General features: G+C 39.7%; 1 protein-coding gene across 1 annotated transcript in view; it reads right to left on the bottom strand.

The window, feature by feature from the left end:
• Positions 1-263: 263 nt before the first annotated feature.
• The window catches only part of MCTP1 (multiple C2 and transmembrane domain containing 1), a 259,309-nt gene continuing 235,247 nt past the window's right edge, over positions 264-24,325 (bottom strand). Inside the window, exons 18-21 of the mRNA XM_061479092.1 lie at positions 12,255-12,364; positions 8,169-8,278; positions 4,517-4,614; positions 264-2,339 (exon numbers count right to left, since the gene is read on the bottom strand). Coding sequence (XP_061335076.1) covers positions 2,268-2,339; positions 4,517-4,614; positions 8,169-8,278; positions 12,255-12,364 — 390 coding nt within the window. The 3' untranslated portion in view covers positions 264-2,267. The remainder of the gene's footprint in view (positions 2,340-4,516; positions 4,615-8,168; positions 8,279-12,254; positions 12,365-24,325) is intronic.

The raw sequence follows: 24,325 nt of genomic DNA, 5'->3' as shown, positions 1-24,325 counted from the left end.
TTTCATTTAACCAAAATGCATTCTTGGACCTGCATTGTATTTTCAGTGATATCAATTTTGAGTTACTAAGGCATTAGAAGTAGTTCACCAGTTTTCCACAAACAAGTCTTTTTCTCCCCTTGACCCATCCACTTCTATGTTTTGGGGCTTGTAATACTGAAATACCACACAGAGATATACAATGTTTTCATTTGCTTGTCCTTTGCACCACTCATGGAAAACAGCATAGGGCTTCAAAGAAAGAGGCTTCCTAAAATAGCTAGTAGAGAGATGCATAAAATGTGTTTAATGCAGTAGATGCGTGTAACTAACTCAGACTTTACCACCAAAGTAGACATTTTAAATTGAGTACAGAAAAAGAAACACAACAGGGAATCGCACACAGACCGATGGGCAACATTAAGAAGGTACAAGGCTTACAGTGTATCAAATAACTCTGCAAAACTGACAACTGGCAACAAACATTTGCACATTGTCAAGACAAAAGTCTGGCTTTTTAAAAAACAAAATAGGCTCATCAGTGATTCTGACTTTATCAATTGTATGCTGCTCTTCAGGCAGCATACAACGAAAAGAAGGTTACACAAGCTTCACAAGAAAATTCTTTTAAAGTCATGGTGCAGCAAGAGCATATTTAGGTCCAAGACTTTCTGCAAAACAGCTATTTGATTGGCATTTTCTCAAAGATAGAAACAGAAGGATCAAAATAACTGTCACATCAGAAACCAGCTATCATCATATCTGTAAAATAAACAAATCCAGGACGACCTTTCATGGGCAATGAAGCTAACATACAATTCTTTACACAAATATATACACATTTGCTTGCAAAGTATTTCTAAATAGTCTTTTCAAAAAGTATTGTTAGAGTAGTGCAATATAACTTTATCAGCAATTGTAACCAGCAAGAGGTAACCCAAACAGGACCACAGGAACAGCTCCCCTCGAGGATGCAGTCCTGCCATTCTCCCCTGGGCAAAAATCCCCTTTCATGTCGCCGGGAGCTATGGCTAAGAGCTGTGCACAGGTAGTCCCTTAGGAATGAAGTCTCTGCTCACTACATGGGGAGCTGAGCATGGAAGTCTACATGCAGCTACCAGAATATATCCCCAAGTACTCGTTATGTAGTGGCCGCTAAGACATTTGAAATGTAAACTTTCCCATCTATGTTCCACGTAATTTATAAAATAATGCAGTTTCCATGCAGTAGGGCACAACAGTATCAGATGAACTGACTACATTATTAGCTAAGGAAATAAAACCAGTATATCAGTTTTATCACAACTGCATTTTTTCCTCTACACTATATTTCACATTGGTAACAGGTAATGTGCTATATCATAAAGCATATTGATATGATCTCGTGATCTGAAAGCAAAAACATTTTCTGCAAGATTCCATATTAAAATAGTTATGTGCACAGAAGGTGTTCATAGCATGACACCAAAGCAATATGGAGTTAGCTTGATAGTACTTCCATTACAACAAAATTATGAACTTTATTCACTAAACTATGTAGTACAAATGAAGACTACCGGTACATATAGAAAAATCAGATAGGCAATCAGTTACAAACCTGGCAGTATTTTGAGAGAGACAGAGATTTTTAGATCTTACAATGGAATGATAAATACATCAGGAACTACTTTTGGGAGCTCCAGAAAGAGATTTGCACTTGGTATTTCTCATTACCTTATAAGCAGCCCTCCTCCACAGGAAAACATTTCACCAGGAGTGAACATAGGGTCTGGAGTTCAAAAAAATCTGCTAAAACTTAAGTGCAGTAGGGTTCACTACATTGTATTTCCGTTGAAACATATAAAACATAGAAAATCGTAATGGTGGCTTACTGGATAAACATATTAATGTTCACAAATACAATCTGACTGAATTTTTTGAGTCAGATTTAAATGTACACCTTTTGCAGATTTAGTCAGCATGATTTGACTATTTCAGGTACCTTTGACCACCAAGTAGCTGTGCGTATTTACCATTTTAGACTGATTCCTTTAATGTGTTATGCTGCACCTAATTAATAAGGCTTTCAAAAGCAGAAACCCTACTTCAAACCTTTGACAAATGTCTTTACAGTGTGAAATGTATCTTCAATGAGAAATGCCTTTTTATAATATTTACAAAATCTCCCCATTAGGTAAAAAGAAAAATTAATAAAAAGCTCAAGAGAGAAAGGAAACACTGCTTAGGCTGTAGGCTTTTTCTTTTATCTTCCCCCAGCAGGTGCTTGTCCCTTCAACACGTTGAGTTGGCTAGCCAGGGTTGTTTTTCTTCCTCTTGCTCGGGCTGTGACTGGGATCCTGTTTCAATTCATGGTACTGCACCTGTTTAAACACAATGTTCAGAAAGAAACTAGTCAGGTGGCACATGCTAGAAAAAGAAAGATCTCTATTTTTTGAAAGAAAAAGAAAACTATCCCCCTGCAAACTAAACGGGATCTGTAGCTGTGATTCCACAGCAACAGAGTGATAGATCTGGAGTAAGAAGGAAAGACAGCATTAGGAAAATCCTGCCAGGAAGTAACACTGTGTGCTGAAGTAAAGTTTAAGAAGGCTACACCTTTTGTTTTTTCCATAAGCTTTAATAGAGAATAAACATTATTCTCTTTAAGGAATAGGATGAATAGCCTTTGTAATGTTTCTTAAAAACTTGCTTATTTTCAAAGGCCAGTCACAGAGGGGATGAAATTCAGAGGTGTATGTGCAACCATACCTCCTATTTATATATCAGCTCTAAACTGAAACCTCTACCTAGAAATGTAGAAAGTATATAATCCTTGTGATACTGGAGGTGATTTATGTGCCTGACATTATCTTAATGGTTGCACCTCCTCAAGAGATTGTGTAATGCATTACAAAAGCTTATAATTTACAACCAGCTTATTTTTAAAGGAGTTTATGTGCACGGCTGAACTGTGGCCACATCAAAAACTTTCACCCTAGGAAAGTGAAGGCTGAAATGCTCTCACAGTGCTGCCGCAAGACAAAGCCACCCACCACTGACTCTGTGTCGGTGCACCTTCTTTTGCCATTTGATCTTCCTGTTTTATTTTTTAAACCCAACTTTTTAATAATTGTGTGGTTTTCTCCATATTTTAAAATCCCCAGCCTAATTTCCATTTGGGCATAAGCAATTACTTTCAGACCTATTCTCCATGCATATGTAAAGACTCATGTCAGCAGGTAGACTTTAGAGATGACATATCAAGTATCTGTAAACAAATGACAGCGTCTTAAAAACTCACTGAAGGTGAGGTGTCAGGTAATACAGAATCAGAGAATGGTTTGGCTTGGAAGGGACCTTAATCCCTCATCCAGTTCCAAAACCCTGACATGGGCAAAGACACCTTGCGCTAGACCAGGTTGCCCCAAACCCTGTCCAACCTGGCCTTGAATACTGCCAGTGACTGTCCTGTCCCTACAGGCCCTTATCAAAATCTCCTCTCCAGCCTTCTTGTTGCCCCTCATAAGGTATTGAAAGGCTACTGTAGGTTTCCTACACAAAACCTTAGAATCATGGTATCACAGAATCAGCTAGGTTGGAAAGGACCTTTAAGATCATCAATCTAACTGTTAACTCAGTACTGCCAAGGCCACCACTAAACTATGCCCCCAAGTGCCACATCTACATGTCTTTTAAATATCCCTAGGCATTGTGACTCTACCTCTGCTGTGGGCAGACTATTCCAATGCCTCACTACCCTTTTGGAGAAGTTTTTCCTAATCTTGAGTCTAAACCTCCCCTGGTGCAGCTTGAGGCATTTCCTCTGGTCCTGTCACTTGTTCCTTGTGAGAAGAGATCAGCCACCTGCTGGCTACATCATCCTTTCACACGGTTGTAGAAAGTGATAAGGTACCCCCTAAGCCTTCTCTTCTACAGACTAAACCCCTCAGTTCCCGCAGCCGTTCCTCATCACACTTGTGCTCCAGGCCCTTCACCAGCTGTGTTGCCCTTCTCTAGATCTGCTCCAGCACCTCAATGTCTCTCTTGTAGAGAGGGACCAGAACTGAACACAGGCTTCAAGGTGTGGCCTCACCAGTGCCCAGCACAGGGAGATGATCACTGTCCTGGCCCTGCTGGCCACACTGGTGCTGATACAGGCCAGGATGCTCTTGGCCGCCTTGGCTGTCTGGTCACAAGCTGGCTCATGTTCAGCCTTATCCCAGCCGTTTTCACATAAGGCTGGAGGCTGCTTTATACAAACTAGCACCTGTTACTGTCACCCATCTACTTGTCTTTTTACTCATTGCTCCAAAGAATTCTCAAAGGCAGAACTAAGGTAGTGGCAACTTTCTCATTGGAAAAAGGTCTAGCAACCTCCTTAATGTCCACCCTCCCCACCTTGAGTATGCAATTTCTCTGCTAAAGAATGCAATACTGTGCTAAAGAATATGATAGTGAATCAAAGTAACTGCTTTAAAATGTGTTTAAAAAAAACCAGAAAATCATGATGCCATATATCAAATCAACAGCCATCAGGACACTTTAAAAATATACACACCACTTGCACATCTGAAGGAACTCTGGATAGAAAGTCAAGTAGCTCATTGTTATCAATTGCATATGGACTTCGAAGCTTCTTTGTAAACTTGTTGATACCTACAAAGTGAAAATTCAAATGTTACCATCACTATTAAAAAAAAACAAACCAACATATTTCTTGGCAAAGTTCTACAAAAAATTTTAGGATCCATTTTAAAGTAAGTTTGACATTAGCACTGAATTAATGAACGAATGAACTGTAAACTCAGGCTCTAAAAGTTGTAATCTGCTGCTGTGGTTCCCTCTGCTTCAAAATGCAAAAGTTTTAAGCACATTTTCAAATTCTTCAAATATATATATTTCTTTTGTTAAGTAAAAGAAACTGTGGTTGTTATGTGGAGGTTGCAAAAAGGAGAGGAATAAAGCATACTCCATTTCTGTAGCAGAGAGGATGAGCAGTAATGAGTTTAACAGCTTGTCTGCAGGGCAGAAGATTCAGGTCAGACACAAGTAAATCTTTCTAATGCTAAGGATGGTGAAGCTCACAGGAAGCAGCAAAGTCTGCATCAGGAGAAGGCTTTAGGATAAGTTTACACAAGCCTCTGTGCGGGAATGACAAATACAGATGAGCTGATAATAGTGCAGAAAAGGGATGTGGTATCTTCCTCAGATGTCATGGTTTCACAATGCCTATTGAAAATTACTGCTCAGAAGCACCAAGAAAATCCTCCCCAAACTAGCAGAAAGTAGGTTTTTAAATTAAACTAATTTTCTTATCAGTACATGCTGGATCAGGTTCACTTTTCATGTGAGAACACTGCTCATGGGCTCTGCGCACACACATTTGAAGCACAGGCAGGAATGGTACAAACTGTGCAGACTCTTGTGTGAGTCAAGAAAGCCAGGGCAGCATTAAAGATGTGCCATCCTGTGTAATTTATCCAGGCTGTATCAGAGATAAGATAATACAGTTTACCTTCCACAAAGTCTTCGGTGCCAAGGCCTTTTGGAAAGCTTTAGCAAGGACATAAAGCTTTGGGATGGAGAGTACAAGCTGCGGTCTTGATAACACCCACAGCCTCCCACTTCATGAATTCTCAGTTCTGTTGTATAGATAGGAGATGCTGCCATCTTTTTATCTCGTGACAGAACAGTAAGCGTTGAGAAGGAATATCTGAGATTAGAAAACCTTGTTTAAGAGGGTCCTTTGGATCAGCAAGTGACTGAGAAATTCAAGATCTGCCCCACTGTTTATTGCATGTGGCCACTGGACCACCTATGGGTAATATGGTCTCACCTTGTCACACCTGATAAAGCACCAGTCATGCTGTGAAAGTAAATGCATGAATAAATCATGATCAAGGCTCAGAAAAGAAAAGCATTGACCAGATGAGATGCGACGCTACCAGAGAAGTAAAATACAACAAGAAGATTAGGTCTTTTCCAAAGTGTGGAAATTTTCTGATGAAAATAATTTTTTTGAGTCTTTTCCAGGTAAACAGCTGTAGCTGTTACCAGGAGGTTTTACCAAGAGGTAAACTCAGTGGTTTTACCACCACTACAGTGAATGAGATCCCAGCGCAGAGGCGGTTCCTGCTCTACTGTGGCTAATGCACCATTTGTTGAAGGACTAGTAGTCTCCATAACGAGAAGCATGGCCAGGAGGGAAAGAACTAAAAATTCCTGCCAGGGCAGGCTGAAAGAGGCAGTCCCTATGGACGCACAGAAGAAAGACATCTATAAGAAAGACCAGCCATAACATGGAGGAATTTTCATTTAAAACTCCCTGACTTCCCAAACAATGAAATGGGTGAGGCTGCTAAAGACCAGCTCAAACTCTCCTGTGAACAAAAGTCAGATAACAAAGGTAATTTTCTTCCAAGGGCAGTAAGTATGAAAAAATGTATATACACAGGGGAGCCTAGAAATACACAATAATGGAGAAAGCAGGCATGTGTTTAGAATGCATTTTTTGAAGGGACAGCTGCTTAAGGCTACACACAGCATGACATGGCTCTGTGTGAACATGGTTCACCCCAGGGAGGTCTGGGCTGCTGGCACTGCAGCTATGCAGTACATGTCTGGTCTCCTGGCATGGTGCAAGAGAAATATATAAAAAATATAGAAGGGATCCCTATAAGCTTGCTGAGTAAGAAGCTGCCTAAACTGAAATGCAGGAGGAAAATGTGGACCTGAAAACTCTATGAACAAAGGTGCTTGAAGTTGTATCTAGATAGACTAGGTTAACTTGGGGACAGGAAGAAAAGAGATGGGGAGGGGAAGAGAACATGGTGCATTTACAGTAATTTGTGCTTATGCTATCTATCCATGGTTTGGGAAGCATGGACTCCAGTTTGGGAGTTGAGGTTCCTCCTTGCCTGAAAAAGAAAATTTTTGTGGGGGAGTGTGATCCTTCTGGGGGTATCACAGAGGTCCATGTCAGGAGTTTTTAATAAAAAAGTGCTAACTAAAGTTTTGTGGGTATTACAATCTCAGGTTCTTGCATGAAATCAAGGGGATATATTAAAGCAAGTGTACAAGATGCCAGATCTGCCCAAAAAAACACCAGCAAAAAGGATAATAGACCAAGTACTTCAAACTCCAGTAACAGGAGGCCTACCATAGTGTGTGTGTGCTAGGTAGCACCCACGTGATACAGGGTATGTGAGGAATAAGTGAAATTCCAAGACAGGCAAAGGCAGTAAGCCCACACATTTGCTTCTTTTAGTTCCATAGAAATGCTTTTGTTCAAACATTCCTTATGGGTTCTTCTCCATTTGGAATATTCTGTTACAATTATTTGTGAGGACTCAGAATATTAATAATACTGACTGATGTATAAAAATTACATTCTTTGCTGTTAGTTCAATGATTTTATGTTGTCTCTTCAGAAATTTTTCACATAGGCATAATAGCTATCCTTTTCTTCAGAAAGAAAACCAGCCCCAGATTTAACAGGACAGGGCCCTTCACAGGTCTGCACTATGGAATAAGGGCATAAGTGTAAGATGTATATACAGTATACAAATGTATATACAAAATATACAAATGAAAACTTAGGGCACTGTTTACGACAGATGTGGTAATGGTAGCTGTTTAATATCACTATAAAGAATAAACATAAGGACAAGTAGTGAGAGCTTGGATCAATCATGATTTCACCCCGCTGCCCACGCACACCCGCCCTCCCCCGCCCCAGTTTCTGTTCATTATCAACACCGAATACCACATATACCTTTCTGTCTGACTAAAGGTGACCCTTTACACGGGTTTCTTGTTGCTATGTTTACATACAGTTTCAGAAGACGAAGTACTGCAGTAAAAAAGGCATATTGTCCTAAATGCATCATATAGATTGAAATGCCTCTGTCTGTGTATAAGTGGTGAAAATAAATCTGAGTAATATCTAGACAAAGCTACACTTTGATATATGAAGAATCCTCATGGCTACATGTTTATAGTATGATGAAGTCTAGAATGCCAGCCAAGAAAAATGCATTTTGCAGGTGGGCCTAAATCTTTATGCAGTTGTCATTTTTAACTAACCTGTCTGTTTCCATCATGGGGCAGCTTCAAGACCATAAATACAGAAAAGTACTGACAATATAAGTCATCCCTTCAAAAACATTTTTTTCTAAGTGGCACAGGCAGTTAAAAGAGACTTTACTTACCCCAGACAAGGACAATGTATCTTAGTGGAATGAAATACAGGATTATGGTAAACACGGAGAGGGCAACAATTGCCAGCCAGCTCAAGAATGGGACAGTCCAGTTGAATGTACTAAAAGGAAAATTAACAAAAGTCAGAAATGTGGTCACCCAACAGAGCCAATAAAAATATAAATAATGGGCAGGACAGGGGGAGAAGCACCAGTTCCATCAGAAAGAACAAACTGGAATTACAAATGGATACATGTATACTGTAAATCAGCTGAGCCTGGGCTTGGACTCACTACCAGTGGAAACTAAAAGAGCTCCTAGCTTCACACACTCCCTGTGGAGTGTGCATATATCAAGCCCGTCTTCAGGAAGGGACTTTGAGGCTCATCCAGTTCCAACTCCCTGCCACGGTCAGGGACACCTTCCACTAGACCAGGTTGCTCCAAGCCCCGTCCAACCTGGCCTTGAACACTGCCAGGAATGGGGCAGCCACAGCTTCTCTGGGCAACCTGTGCCAGGGCCTCAGCACCCTCACAGGGAAGAACTTCTGCCTAAGAGCTCATCTCAGTCTCTCCTCTGTCAGGTTAAAGCCATTCCCCTTTGTCCTGTCCCTACAGGCCCTTGTCCAAAGCCCCTCTCCAGGTTTCCTGTAGCCCCTTTTTGGACACGAAGCTGTTCTAACGTCTTCCAGAGCCGCCTCTTCTCCAGGCTGAACCAGCCCAGCTCTCTCAGCCTGTCTCCAGAGCAGAGCTGCTCCAGCCCTTGCAGCATCTCCGTAGCCTTCTCTGGACTCACTCCAACAGCTCCATGTATTGTATCACAGTATCACAGTATGCTAGAGATTGGAAGGGACCTCGAAAGATCATCTAGTCCAATCCCCCTGCCGGAGCAGGAACACCTAGATAATGTTACACAGGAATGTGTCCAGGCAGGTTTTGAATGTCTCCAGGGAAGGAGACTCCACAACCTCCCTGGGCAGCCTGTTCCAGTGTTCCGTCACCCTCACTGAGAAGAAGTTTCTTCTCAAGTTTAAGTGGAACCTCTTGTGTTCCAGTTTGTACCCATTACCCCTTGTCCTATCATTGTTTGCCACTGAGTACAGCCTGGCTCCATCCTCGTGACACTCCCCCTTTATATATTTATATACACCAATAAGGTCACCCCTCAGTCTCCTCCAAACTATAGAGACCCAGCTCCCTCAGTCTTTCCTCATAAGGGAGATGCTCCACTCCCTTAATCATCTTCATTGCCCTGCGCTGCACTCTCTCCAGCAGGTCCCAGCTGGACACAGTACTGCAGTGGGGGGGGTATCCCCAGAGCTCAGTAGAGGGACAGAATCACCTCCCTTGACCTGCTGCTCCCTCTATGGGGATGCAGCCCAGCACATGGTGGGTTTCTGGGCTCAAGTGCACACTGCCTTATCTTTACTTTGATTTATTGTAAGGAAAGTGAAAGCAGTTAGTCTGAGCAGGTATCTTCCCCTCTGCCTGACATTTACATGCACTTCCTGGCCATGTCCGCTTCTGTCTTGGGGGTACGTTCAGGAAAAGGCAAGTATGTGGGCATGCAAAGCTGGTAATTCATCCATGCACCCAAGAAGGAGAGGGTTAGGGAAAAGGAGAGTGCAGAACAGTCTGTCCTGAAGACAGACATAATGCAAAAGCACTGAATGAAAGAAGGAAATAAAACAACTTTGAGTGGGGAAAAAAAATAATGGAGAAAAATGACAGAAGAAGGAAGAAAAGGAGGGAGTGGAATAAGATAAAGTACACTGCAAGGAAAAGCTTTATCTTCTAGATGAAATAAAAGAAATATTATTTCTTTATGGATAAAGGAAAAGAACTGGGATCCCATCAGAGTTTCAGGACACTGCCTTTCCAAGAAAGCCCCAGAAAAAAACATCCTCATCAAGGTTCCCAATCTCTACACTGTGATCAGCTCACTTTAGAGAGTCTGAGGTGTGGCAGAGAGGAACTGAAAGCTGAGGAATCTTGAAAGAGCCACACTGTGGCTCTCCAACCTCTGTGTACAGAAGGAGAGGGAGGCCAGATGGCCAATTTATATATATGTCCCACGGGAACACTGGTTAAAGAGAGCTTGGCTCAATGGGATTGTTCCATGAAGGCACCACCATGTCAAAAGTGTTGCATGACATTTATCCAGAAGGAAAATGTGGCTTTGGCTCTAAGTAGTCTGATGATACTCTTTAAAGTATTATCACTAGCTACATGCCCAATCAGTGTGATTACATTATTTTGGATTCTCTGGCTGAATAACTGCAATTATCTGAATTGCTAGCCATATTTTTCATAATGAGCTCTGGCTTCCTGTGTTTATTTGTCTTCTTTTCTCCCTGGCAATTTTGACATGTCTCCAGAGTGAACATTATGTTGGTGTCACTTGGTGCAGGATCATTCCCTTTCTCCTCAGGGGACACCTGCTCTTTTCCCCTCTTCTGCATGCATTTGGGATGAACAGAAGGTTGAGGGTCTGCTCATGTTCCTGTGACTCGGCTTTGTGCAATGGATCACAGACACGCCATGTGTGGGAATACTGGCTCCTCACTTAGCAAACCTCCTTATGTGCTGTGTTAGCACAGCACTCAGTACAGGTTTCCCATTATAGTTTTAGGAACAAATTACAAAGATTTATAGGAAGATTTGGTCTCACTCAGTTTAGAAAATTCTGTTGCTCTCATCTGGTATATAATAGAACAGGACCTACTTCCAAAATGCACAATTAGAAAAACTTAATTATCAAGACAACTTCCATGAACAGCCTTTTGATAAAAGACTTATTTCAGATGCAGGCTCATTTTGCTTGCCTGGAAAAGTAATGCAATATAATGTGCTTGCACCTGCCTGTGCTGCTGTGAACACGGCTGTCTGCAAGTGTCCCCATGGGAATGCTTCCGAGGCTTTCCTGTTAGGGACTTTGCTCTTAAAAGCAAAACCAGCAACCTCTTCTTGAATCCTGATATGCTTGCTATTGTTGATAGATTTGGAAGGAAAAAAATCAGGCAGAACAGCAAGACAGATGATCCTCATGTTTCCTATAGGCTGACCTTCATCCATCAAGTTTCTAAAACTCACTTCCACAAGTTGGAACTTATTTGGGGGCCACACTCCTTCCACAGGCTATGGTCTCAGAGGTGTGAGACACCAGTGTGCTGCAGATGGCACCAGCAGTGGATGAGACAGGTGCCTCACACTGCTAGGTCTCACCCAGAAGAAGCCAGCACATGGCTTTAACTCTCCTGTAAGATGTGCTGCGTGCACCAGTGGAAGCTTTACAGCAAAGCCTCTTGTGGAGGTTTTCTAACAGCACGGCTCCCTTTTCAACTCTCTACCTGGCTCCTCTACCTGCACTGGAAAGGTGGTTGTGAACATGCTCCTCCTGATACCTCACCCACCGAGGATGAGACACTCTTGGCTTTTGAGCCCCAGAAAGCCAGCGTCACAGATGATAGCTGGAAGACATCTTTCTGGACCCTTCCTGACCTCCAGTAATAAATGTTACACTGCTGTTCACTGACCATGACAAAACTACACCAAACTTCCTGTGGTAAATCTCAGAACCAATCCTGCTTAAGGCCTAAATTTATTGGTAATGCTTGTATATCAGGTATAAAGTGTTACAAATTACAAATACTCTAGAAGAAAAGATTTTGCCAATACTTCCAGCAACTGAACATACATATGTACATCCTTAAAATCTGAAACCCCTATTCAGCTCTGCTTAATTCCATTATCAAAGCTGCATTATTTATTATTACTTTTAAATAACTACTGTTAGGTCTCACAGCAAGTTTCTGTTTTACTTCAAAGCCTTCTTTATAATTTTCTTTCCCCCAGTTTCTGCATTTCTAAGTTACAAAATTAATATGACAGGATTTTCATTAATTGAGGGCATCCACAAAGCAAAGGAAAAATAGATGAGTTTTAACAACGTATCATCCAAAATTGGAGTTCCCCACAAAATAAAAAGGAGTAAAGGTCTAAAGGTACTAAAGCGTACTAAAGGTACACTTGGTACTTCAGCTGGAAAACAGTATGAATAGTTTTGGAGAGCAATACAGCACCTGTGTCAGCACTTACTTCTTGATTCTTTCTCCGAAGGAAGCCACTTCATCAAGGATATTCTGGACACTGATACACACCTCTTGGATGGCATAAAGTCTATTCATAAATCCTTTTTTTTCACTGTCCTAAAGAAAAAAATAAACCTAGTTGAATAAAAAAAATTCTGACTGTAGGAAAAGGACCATGTATCCATCAGTTAAGTTTCAAAAATGCACATGTTACATATTCATCTAGAAGTAATTTGTAAAACCTGGTTACCAGAAATTGTTTTCTTGTGTATTTGTGTCACTGCATTAGTTTCTAAACATGTATTTCAATAAGCCAGGTGTGTGGCTTATGAACATGTTGAAGGTGCAAACCCCCTATGTTGTGCACCCTTTCAAGTCGTAAGAGACAGAAGATGGAATGGGAGCAGTTTGTCAAAATGCTGGTCCTTGTGCTGCTGTACGCACCAGGAAAATGTACATTCCTTGTGGGAGGCACTGAGTGAGAACCCAGAAACACCGCAGCTCTTACAGGGATGATCCCCTTTGGCTCCATTCTGTGTTTAAGTTGTCAGATGTACCCATGACCCCCATCATCATTTGTTCTACCTTTCTGCTTGGCTGTTGAGCATACTTGCTTTCTCTCTCATTATTCAAGTGCCACTGTGCAGGAAATACATAGGAGATGAAACTCCAACTGCCTTTACAATATGGTTACCTCAGCCCATGCTGCAAAAGCATATAACATCTCAGCCATGGAGAAAATGAAAAATGTAGGGGAGGTATCATAGTAGAAAGTAATTTAATTATCTCCTTACTTACCCAGGTATTCTATACACTATTGGCTTTTAATTTACAAAGCCATCAATGTATGTTAATGTAAAAGTCTAACTGTAATTTCATTTTTGTTAAATTTATAAAGGATTTCTGAGAGGTTTTTTCATAAACAGAATGACCATTTGTCCCTCAAAAGCAGGAACCACCCTCATTAAGATGTTTTCTGGGGTCTTTGTCCTTCTTACTGCCAACTCAGGCAGACTTTGCATCTTGGAAGAACCCAGCAATCTGCTCCCTGGGTACATCAATGTACCCCGTGGACCATTCCTCAACTGGGCTTTGTCCTGCTCCGATGACCTGTTAATTTTTCCTCAGAAAGCTATTCTATTTCTAAGCTTATAAAGGCTGTAGCATCAAATCCACACAGAGCCAACAGCACTCTCAACAAAACATTGTGTTACATGGAATTAAAATGAAGCATCACCATGGGAAAAAAATGACAATTTCACTCCATTTTTTTAATCAGATTCCACGTATGTCAAAAATTTATGTTCAACTTTTCCAATGGATTGATGCTATATTACTGCATCTAGTTTGAATATGATTAGTGTTTTCTCAAAATAAGAAATGGAAAATAAATATTTCAAGATTAGCAAAATATTTGATAAAAAAGTTGTTCAACATTTTGCCATCACAAACCACACAACAGTCTCTGTAACTGACCCCAAAGTCCAGCAGGAAAGAAATTAGCATATGTTGCATTTCATTTTTATTTTCTTCTCCTGATGCAGACAATATATTGGTTCACTTTTATTGTTGCCATTTTTTCCATCTTAATAAACCAGATCAGCTGAGAAAAACATCATTTAGTGTTTAATCATCTAAAGTTACTTCAGCAACGCTGGTTCTGCGACTATGTTGTCAAGATTTCTTGTGAAAATGTTGGAAGTGTTTAGCTACAGAACATAGACTAAAATATACAATCATGAAACAGAGAGAGATGGTAGAACTACTTCTAATGACTGATTATAATTTAAGACCCCAAACACTTCAGACTCAGAAAAAAACACCAGTTTCTCAGGCAACATGAAAGAGCTTATGTTCTACATTAAGATTAATACTTATTGATACCATAAGAAATATTTTTTTTTTTTTGAGGATGACCATAACCACAACACTTGATATCAACAACTCCATCCAGTGCTGCACAGCAACACTGAATAATTTGTGAAGTTATTTCCTTAATATTTGTTACATGCTTGAAGCCTTGGAATGGCACTATTACTGTCCTCAGGTATACAGCTTCTAAAGAGGTGCAGCATATACCCAGCATATTTCATTTGAAAGAGATACTTGTTCTATTCCTTCATGTAAAACACATCGTTCCAGTACTGGAGAAACATGAAAATAAACTGTTTTCTCATACAGCAGAAGTGAACAATAAACCATACAGAAAGCACAGGTATTTTTCTGCTTTTCAAATACTATACACTTTGCCCCTTCATTTTCACTTAACAGATTCTGCCCTTTCTGTAAAGTTATCTTGATTTGTAATTAACTTGTGTGACAAAAGAGCTATGTCGCTGTGATGAAACAAGTTCTCTTTGTGACATCTCCAGAGCTCAACTGGGATTACATTCAGACATCCTGATACTGTTTTTCTTTACAAATATTTTTACAAGACAGACTAATACTTTTCAAAAAATACATCTGTTTTAAATCATTCCCCAAAAGAACCCTACAAAAACCTCAAAGACAGAAGGAGACAGAGAAAGAATCACTATATCCACCCCCTCTCTCCTGCACCTTCTGAGCTTAAAGAAAATTTTTTTACATACTCTGAGGCAGGAATAGACAAAACAGAGGACAGAGGGGATGGTCAGAAGGATCAGGGTTTGGATTTACTTAAACTAATTCCACATGCCCCACAACTATTAGCTGTTTTTTATTTGCTGATCCAAAGATTTGTGGAAAAAAGTAATCTGGGCTAGGGAAAACCTGTACTTACTTTCTCCCAGAAAGATGCTGTGTTAGGAAATAGAACATATGTGCCTCTTTGAGCAAACCAAAGTTCTTAATAATCCATTTTTCAAACACTACTGGTATTCCCTTTCCAAAGAAAGATGGGCTGCATCTGGAATAAATTTCATAATTTGTATGGCTAGAATGCCAAGTTTCTGGAAATAATTGCTACTTAAATAGTGGATAAAATTTATTATACAAAGCTAACAACAGCATTATTACTATTTAATTTCCATGATTTGTTTGTTTGCAGTAGGCTTAAAGTATCTGAAAAGCAAGATGTTTGCTAAGGGATGGCTTTAAGCATAAACTGTGAAAGCAAAGTCAAATTGATGTTGATAGACTGACTTGAATTTACAAAAGGGAATGAACCAAAAACAAAGTCTGAGACCGCATCCTCTCCTCCTTCATAGGAAATGGTAGATTACAGATTGATATAGTGCTTGGCCAATAATAATACTTAACTCTTGTATATAATAATAACTCCAATAATAATACTTAACTGATTTTCAGCTATAATCATATTTTACCTTTGGTGAAAACAAAGTAAAACAGAGTAGATGACTTGCTCTTGACTGAGGAGCTAATTCACATGAAACCCTGAATACAACCCATGTTGTGTGAGTCTCTATGCAGTGGACTATGGTTCCAAACCCATGGTAAAATAGGGTGATTTAGGAAAGGATTATACCTCTAACCCCAAAACCTCTCTTTTCTCCAAGTTAAGGTGCATTTACAAAAAAAACTTTTCAAAAGACAGAAGAAATATATAATCCAGTGTCCTGGGTTCAGCTTAAACCACACCAGCCAGACTCAAAAAGTGAACTTTGACAAAGTTGATGGAATTACACCAGCAAGAAAAAGAGCTTTAAGTGAAAGGAGACATTTTTAGTACAGGGAATAAAACTCTGAACATTTTATGGTGGGTAACTGTCCTACTAATAACTGCTAAGTTTAAGAGAAAGGCACAGATCATAAAAATGAAGTAACAGGAGAGTTTCAAGAATAGAAGGACATTTTGAAATCTTTAGGAGATGCTGTCTGGGAAAGACAAAGGATCCAGATGGATCTTCTGGCAACATCCTTCATTGACCAAGCTGGTATGATGGAGCATCTCTGCACAATCAAAAGCAACTGAGATGAGTCCAGACTAAGATATGATAGGTACAGAGAGGATATGAAGCCACCACTGAGAGCAAAAGTGTTCACCTGAAATGCTGTACATGCTGTGCTCCTGTCACTTGGCCACAGAAGACACATACACTCTTGACAGACTGGTTTGCTTCTGTCATGCTAGACTACCTATGGCCACGCAAGTATAGCCCCACAACTATCTGTGAGGAACTCCTTTCATAATAAAGTTGTAGATCATTATTACTTGAATACAAGAATGCTGCTTCTATGAGGAAACACTGCAGATTATTTCAACTAATAATTGGCCACCAAAGCAGAGTGCATACATAGGCACCTATGTCATCCCCCAGAATGAATCTTAGCCACACGCAGGGCTGCAACATCCTGGTAGACTTCCCTATGGAGGCTCACAAAGTAGACTCACAAGTGTTGGTACGAAATGCCTTAGCCCTTTACTGTCAGGATTCATTAGTACCTCCCAGAAAGGGCATGTAGATACTAACTGTTGAATAATGTCCTGCGGTCTGGCCACTGCTCAAAAACCTGTCACTGGGGATTAATGGCCCCAGCTATTACCTCCCAGACTATAACCTCTGCTTCCTGAGAAGGTCACTAAGAAGAAGATAGCAAGCCAACACTATTCCTGCTCTGGACACATTTGATGTCCTCCAAGTCTTCTGAACCCCTATCAAAAGGCTTTAAATCTGATGATGGATACTCAGGTAAGTCATTATTTTATGGAGAGAGGTCAGAATGATATTGCTGTTTTAAAGCTAACTGTAGAAGTGTTATCATGAAGAAAAGCTGAATGGGTTACAGGATCTGGAAAAGTGCATCAGGTGACCTCCTCCATTCTGTTGATAAGCAACTGAGAAGATCATGTTTTGATTGCACTTCTGTCTCAAAGGTGGCCACTTGTGGATAACCATCTAGTCTTGCCACCTTTTAGTTTTTTTAATTGAAAAAATACAGGAAGACTCTTGGAGACACTGAAACCTTTCTGTGGGACCTTACTGATTTACAAGTTTTCACTCTTTCAGTAAGCCACCCTGTAACTCTTTCAGTTATTTTGAACAGTTACTGACAGCATGCCAGGCAGACAGTTACCAGCTTATATTCTGCCCCCAGCAAAAGGGAAGGCCTGGCTGGTACTCATACCATCCTGAAATGGAACACAGGGAGGAGGCTACCGTACAATGCTGGCACCAATTAACACTGGATATCAAATGCAAGGGTTACATACATAACCAGAACTGAGCTTTGCAACTGTGGGCTTCACTTTTACCCATGCTGCCCAGAGAAGCTGTGGCTGTCTCATCCCTGGCAGTGTTCAAGGCCAGGCTGGATGGGGCTTGGAGCAACCTGATCTAGTGGAAGGCATCCCTGCCCATGGCAGGGGATTGCAACTGGATGAGCTTTAAGGTCCATTCCAACCCAAATCATCCCCTGATTCTATATTACCTGGCACCCCACCTTCTGTCACCACATTTTTAAGACACTATCAGTTGTTTACAAATGCTCAATATGTCATCTCTGAAGTCTACCTGCTAACATAAGTCTTTATGTGTGCATGCAGAATAGGTCTCAAAATAATTGCTTATGCCTGAATGGAAATTAGCCTGGAGATTTTAAAATACGGAGAAAGACATATAATTATTAAAAAAAGTTGTTTTTACAAAGAAAAATAATGTTTGTGGTCATGATTTTTAAAGAAAGAAGTGTTAAAATGTTATTGTCTGGTAAGCATTCCGTATTTAAAACATCAGAAAGTAGGCACAATAGAAACCATATAAACATGAGGATGAAACACTGAAGATTCACTGTTTATGAAGACACCATGTCTGTGAGCATGAATATTACAACAATCTGTTCTTCCTCAAACATAACACTAGGAGTTGATAAAAATCATTTTTAACCTTCTGTGACTTTTTGGCACTACCACCTATGTAACAAATTAGACTTTTTCATGTGTAATGAACTGCTGCAGTGCTAGAACATATATGTAAAATCAGAAAAAAAAAAAAAGGTCAAGAGCTACAGTAATAATTCTATGGGAAAAGAAGATATCACAAGCTTATTACAAAGCAAAGAAACACTTTAATGTCAATTCTTACATAAATGCTTATTAAATGGAGATATTTTTTTTGCCAATGCTTTTTATTTTTTCATTCTCCCTGCTACATTCCAGAGTATTGCCCAATGCTGTTTAAACGTGTTGCTTCTTGATGTCTCCACTGCACATTTTAATACTCTAAAGATAACACTCCAGTAGAAACACAGAAGTATGAATATAACAGAGTTAATAGAATTACACGACATTTCATTGAAGGGCCATCTAGTGGGGGGAAACAAGAACTTAAATTTTCCTTGTGTGATAACTTTTTAGCTAATGCTAAACCTTTATGAAGTGTTCATTTATTAAATACGCTAAACAAATATATCACTTGAAAAAGGTGAAAGCTTGTTTGTTCATGGTGACACGTTCATGTGCAAAAAGTCAACAATGCTAAATAATGCCCTGCTTTTCTTGACATTATTTGGGAAGTAAACAAAGAATTAAGGCACTGTGGGAGTAAGCTTTGGGGTAATGAGAATCCATCAGATTCATCTACTTTATGTTCATCTTTGAAAAACTTGAAATTTTTCTCTCAGCTGCCTCTTTCCCTCTCCCTCCCCTTCACCCTGCTATGCTATATTTAAACAAGGGAAGAGAGAGTTTCTTTCTTTATGTGAGACAGAACTAAAATGGTGCTCGACAGTGATCGCAGTAATATTCCTCTTTTATCCAGCCACATCAATGTCATCAAACAGAAGCTATGAAAGAAATCTTTGTATATTGTCCAGCAGTTTTTTTGCAATACCTAATTTAGAATACAGTCCTGAAGTTCTACTAATGAGCAAACTTTGGCCATGATTTTCCAGTTGGATTTGTAAATTTCTGTAGCTCTTAACAGTGTTTATCTCTATCTGTTCTGACTGCAAAACTGAAATGAATGTGTTCACTAATTCAGCTCTTTAGGTTCTGTGATACATATGTGAGGGATGACAAATTGAAAAGTTAAATCTCAAAGCTCTAATAATACTAACATAAAGAATGATCCTGATAGTTTCATGAGAAAGAGTTATTTTAAATAAGAACAGCCCTGCTATGGAAGAGCCTGGAAGGAAAGTGGGGCGAGATCAAGTCATACCAGCTACTAAAAAATTCTGTATTCAGGTGGGGGCAAGAGGCCAGAGAAACCGGAAAGGGAATGATGAAAGACTGCAGTTAGTGAAACACCTGAATTTTTGAGATGCTTATCTAAATCATACCCACACATATTTGTTGTCCAGTTGTTACCATCAAGAGCCTCATCAAAATAATGCAGTGCTCTGTTCTGAAAGTTTAAAGTAGCCTAAAAATTTATCTTTCAAAAAAAAATATCCATACAGCTGACACTGATTGATATAAAAAGAAGATTATGGAGTTCTGCTGGAGTTAAGAGTTGTTTAAAATTTCTGTTGCAGTTCTGAAGTACATTGGCTTGAATGTATCAGGTGTAAAAGTTAAATTTGATGTATTAGTGTATGTAGAACATAATTTTAATTTTCCCTTTGTAAAAATTACAGTAATGATAAACGTGCATTTGGGCAGAAACTGAATATTCAAAGTAACTCCATACTGGGCTAGGACATTATCTATGCACCAAAGTCTGCATTTAGATTTACTCTACTGTCTCTGGAAGTTTCCCAGCCCTGTGTTGACAGGATATTATGATCTTATAATTTTTATATAAGTAAGTCATCACCTAAACAAACAGAGATAACGATTTTACACTAACTTATCAACCAGACCTGGGAAGCCTAAGCAACAGCATCTGTAACTGCTTCTGCTGCCAAAATACCTGCATCTCTAATGCTGGACTACAGAACTGTCACCTCAGAAACCTCAGAATTGTCACCACCACTATATGAACTGCCAAGAGAAGAGCCATTGGAAGAAGTTGAATTATGATCTAAAAGATGATTCAGTACTCCAGACTTAGACTTCTACTGCAGAGTTAACATGAAGAGTTCCCCTCAGGAGGGGGAGTGTGCTCTTCCTATCACTAGCTCTGCTACTTCAGCTCAGAAGAAAGCCTACCGTGTTTACAACAGGAAAAACAAAGTGATGATCCAAAGACAATGCATACATAAATACATGTTTCAAACAGCAGTTACAATTATTCAAGAAATCTATCAAATGTAAATAAATTGAAGAAAGAAAGGAAGCTTTTAAAAAACACTCCTTTTTTATATATAATTCCCCTGCATAAATGTTCAAGCTGTGCTTTTGGAAAATTATATAGTGTAGAAAAATAGTTTGGTATTTGAGGCAAAACAATATAAAAGGGAAGAAAAAAGTAGCACACAGAAAATAACCCTGCAAATATTCTGGGGGAACAGTAGGTGGGAGTGAAGAGTGAGCCAAGAATTCTAGGGTCCTTTTGGAGAAAATCCAGAAAAAAACCTGAAAAGACTCCACTGTGTTCTTATTTTATTGAAATATAGGAAAAAAAAACCCGCCCCACTTTGTTTATTAGGAACTACTGAGATTTTGAACAAGATCTAAAGCTGAGCCATCTAGTGAAGACAGGATGAGTCCATGAATATACAAAATCACAGTGAAGGGTAATAGAAACAGTGCTGGTTTAATGTCTAACAGACTACATTAGTCTGTTCTACATTCATTTCAAATCCACTTCAGCAAACTAATGTCTTAGAAGAAAAAAAAAAAGCACTTATATATGCTGGACCACAGTAAATGACACTCTGACTGATAACATTTTAAGAGGTACACACATTCTGGTAGTGTACACAATCTGCAATGCTGAAAAGAAAAAGGCAAATATGTACACAGATGCATACCTCTTTTTTTTTCGGAAAAAAATGTAACTAAAGCAAAATTTTGATTGTGGTATCTGTTACTTTACAATAAAATACATTGTAGAAGAAGCTACCAGACCTTGTCTTCAGTCAACTTTGGTGAATTTACTTTTAAGAAATGAATAATGAAACTTGCTAAGTTGAACTGATTATGAATGGAGATGCTGTAGAAGGAAAAAGGAAAGGAATGCATTGTTAAAATCAAGTACAAAATCCAGATGATTGCTGTAATTATGGAATGGCAGATGAAAAAAAAATATAAAAGGCAGGAAATTTGTTGTTCTTCAGGCAGTATTAACTTGACCACCCATGACATAGGACATACACTGGATCACAGACGATACTATTTCTTCATTAGGGACTGTAGTGATAGGACATGGAACTGTTGGAACAAGTCCAGAGAAGGGCCACGAGGATGATCAGGGGACTGGAGCACCTCCCGTATGAAGACAGGCTGAGGAAATTGGGTCTGGTCGGCCTGAAGAAGAGAAGGCTGCGTGGAGACCTCATAGCAGCCTTCCAGTATCTGAAGGGGGCCTATAGGAATGCTCTTCATTAGGGACTGTAGTGATACGACAAGGGGTAACGGGTTAAATCTTAAACAGGGGAAGTTTAGATTGGATATAAGGAAGAAGATCTTCACTGTAAGGGTGGTGAGACACTGGAATGGGTTGCCAAGGGAAGTTGTGAATGCTCCATCCCTGGCGGTGTTCAAGGCCAGGTTGGACAGAGCCTTGGGTGACATGGTTTAGTGTGAGGTGTCCCTCAATAATTCAATTGATATCAGGCATTAAGCAAATGAATAAACAAGACTGAATCTAGAATGAACAAAAGGAGTATCCAACAGCATTTAGCTTGAAAAAGGGACAGAGGCTCCCAACACAAGAGAGATGTGGAGCTGTTGGAATGAGTCCAGAGGAGGCCACAGGAATGCTGCAAGGGCTGGAGCAGCTCTGCTCTGGAGACAGGCTGAGAGAGCTGGGCTGGTTCACCCTGGAGAAGAGGCGGCTCTGGGAGACCTTAGAGCAGCTCCAGTGCCCAAAAAGGGGCTACAAAAACCTGGAGAGGGGCTTTGGACAAGGGCTGTAGGGACAGCACAAGGGGGAATGGCTTTAACCTGACAGAGGGGAGACTGAGATGAGATCTTAGGCAGAAGTTCTTCCCTGTGAGGGTGCTGAGGCCCTGGCACAGGTTGCCCAGAAAAGCTGTGGCTGCCCCATCCCCGGTAGTGCTCAAGGCCAGGTTGGATGGGGCTTGGAGCAACCTGCTCTAGTGGAAGGTGTCTCTACCCGTATCAGTGGGTTGGAACTAAATGAGCTTTAAGGTCCCTTCCAGTCTGTGAGGAACAGCTGTAGAAAGATGTGGAAAAGCTGTAGGAAAGCTGTAGAAAGATGCAAGCCATGATGTGTCCCTGTTTGAAGAGGACCCATGTGAACATGGAATTATTTTCAGGAAAGAAAACAGGAAATTGTAAAGAGAATTGGAGACCGTCTCTCACTTCCTAAATCCCTGATCCTTTCCTGACATTTTTCACAAAAGCCAGAGATCAGTGTAAGATGCCATCAGCTTCAAAGGTTTGCTGGCACAAGATGTCTGCAGATGCCTGCTTTCTGTGCCACCTCCTGTTTCTCCAACTCCACCACTGCCCTCTAATTGAGCGTGTTGTATAGTGCATGATGTCTAACAAGGTGCAGTCTGTTTAGAATAACCTATTTTATTCCTATAGGCCTCAATACTAAAAAAACAACCAACCAACCAAAAACCCCAAACCCAAAACAATTTAAAAGATTTTCCCTCTCCCCCTCTCCCAGATTCACAACTTGTTTTAGTGGCACTCAGAAAAGCATCAACCACCAGCCACAGTGCAAGAATCCAATGACAGTTCTCTTCTTCAGCTTTCTGCAAACAGTCTTTGTATTATTTATTGTTTAGCAAATAAAGTTTAAATGCTTTTCAGCCTTGGTTGCAAACTCAGTACCCATTTGCAGTCCAACAACAGCAGGGAATAAAGCTGCATTGTTAAATGTCTTTTTTTCTCCTGTGTGCCTGCTTTCCATAGATCTCATTATTTCTCCTGGATCTGCACACGTTGTCATATCTAGGACACAGTGATGCTAAGTAAACAGGGAGAAGGCTGTGAAATTTTTATTATCACTGAAACAACTGGCTGGAAGGTTACACTGTATTTAACCTTTTTCCAAAGGAATCATGGAAGAGAGCAGGTGCCATTCCTCTGGAACAGCTGCGCTGTTCTAGAGAGGCAGCTTGAGATTAAGCACACACACGAGGCATTTAGACTTTGTTGCACAACAGTTATCAAAGAGACTGCAATAAGTAACTGTATTAGATTAAATCTTTTTTTGTTTGTTTGGTTTTGTTTTTGTAAAGAGGCAGATTTATGTGATACTTAGAATCCTTTAGACTGTTCCTAAGGAAAAAAAAAAAAAGCTAAAATAACTAAGCAAGGAGAAAGAGGTAAAACAGAAGATATATTTCAAAAGATTGATAGTAAACTATCATAAAATTTGGTATCAGACCTGATGTTATCAATTTAACCTGATGTTATTAATTTAAATCAATAACATGGAAGGTTGAGATGCCAATTTTATAGGTGACAGAATTACTTAAGGAGGTGATGTCAAATTTCTGAGGACTGAAACAAGGTTAGATTAATTACTATCACTAGTGGTTTAACTTTACCTAGCACCATTATATAACCTGATGGGATAAAATTCATGATAAAAAATAAAAATAAAAAAGCAGATCCAGAAAAAATGCAGACAAGAGCTATTGAAATAATGAACATTGTAAGAGGAAAAATTAGATAATGAGCAACAGAAAGGACTAAGACATTTTAATTTACACAGAAGATGAATTAACATAATCAAGATATTCAAAATAATGAATGGTTTAGAGAAAGTAAATTGGGACTCTTAATTACTCTCATAAGGCATTAGAGAGAAATGTTCCATGAACTTGAAAGGCAGCAGAGGTAAAGCAAAATTTTTTCCCCACAGTGCAAAACTCAGTGGTGGAACTCACTGCCAAAACAGCATTAATATGAAGAGCATAATAAAACTAATAGCAGAATTAAGCACATACACCATCATTTTCCCATAAAATTATAAAAATAGTGGGTAGAACAACTGTCCGTCATTTCAGACAAAATTATAACACAAAATCTCTTGTGGAATTCAAGCAGGAATTTGAGTGACAATAGAGAACAGAAGTTACTATGAAAATTAAGCTTACACAATACACACA

This window comes from Pezoporus flaviventris, unplaced genomic scaffold (genome assembly GCF_033815535.1).
Source record: "Pezoporus flaviventris isolate CSIRO_AGI_PZ_B2104156 unplaced genomic scaffold, CSIRO_AGI_Pfla_v1 ptg000141l, whole genome shotgun sequence".
NCBI lineage: Eukaryota > Metazoa > Chordata > Aves > Psittaciformes > Psittacidae > Pezoporus > Pezoporus flaviventris.
The sequence above is the reverse complement of the archived record's forward strand: the minus strand, read 5'-3'. Positions and strand labels throughout refer to the sequence as shown.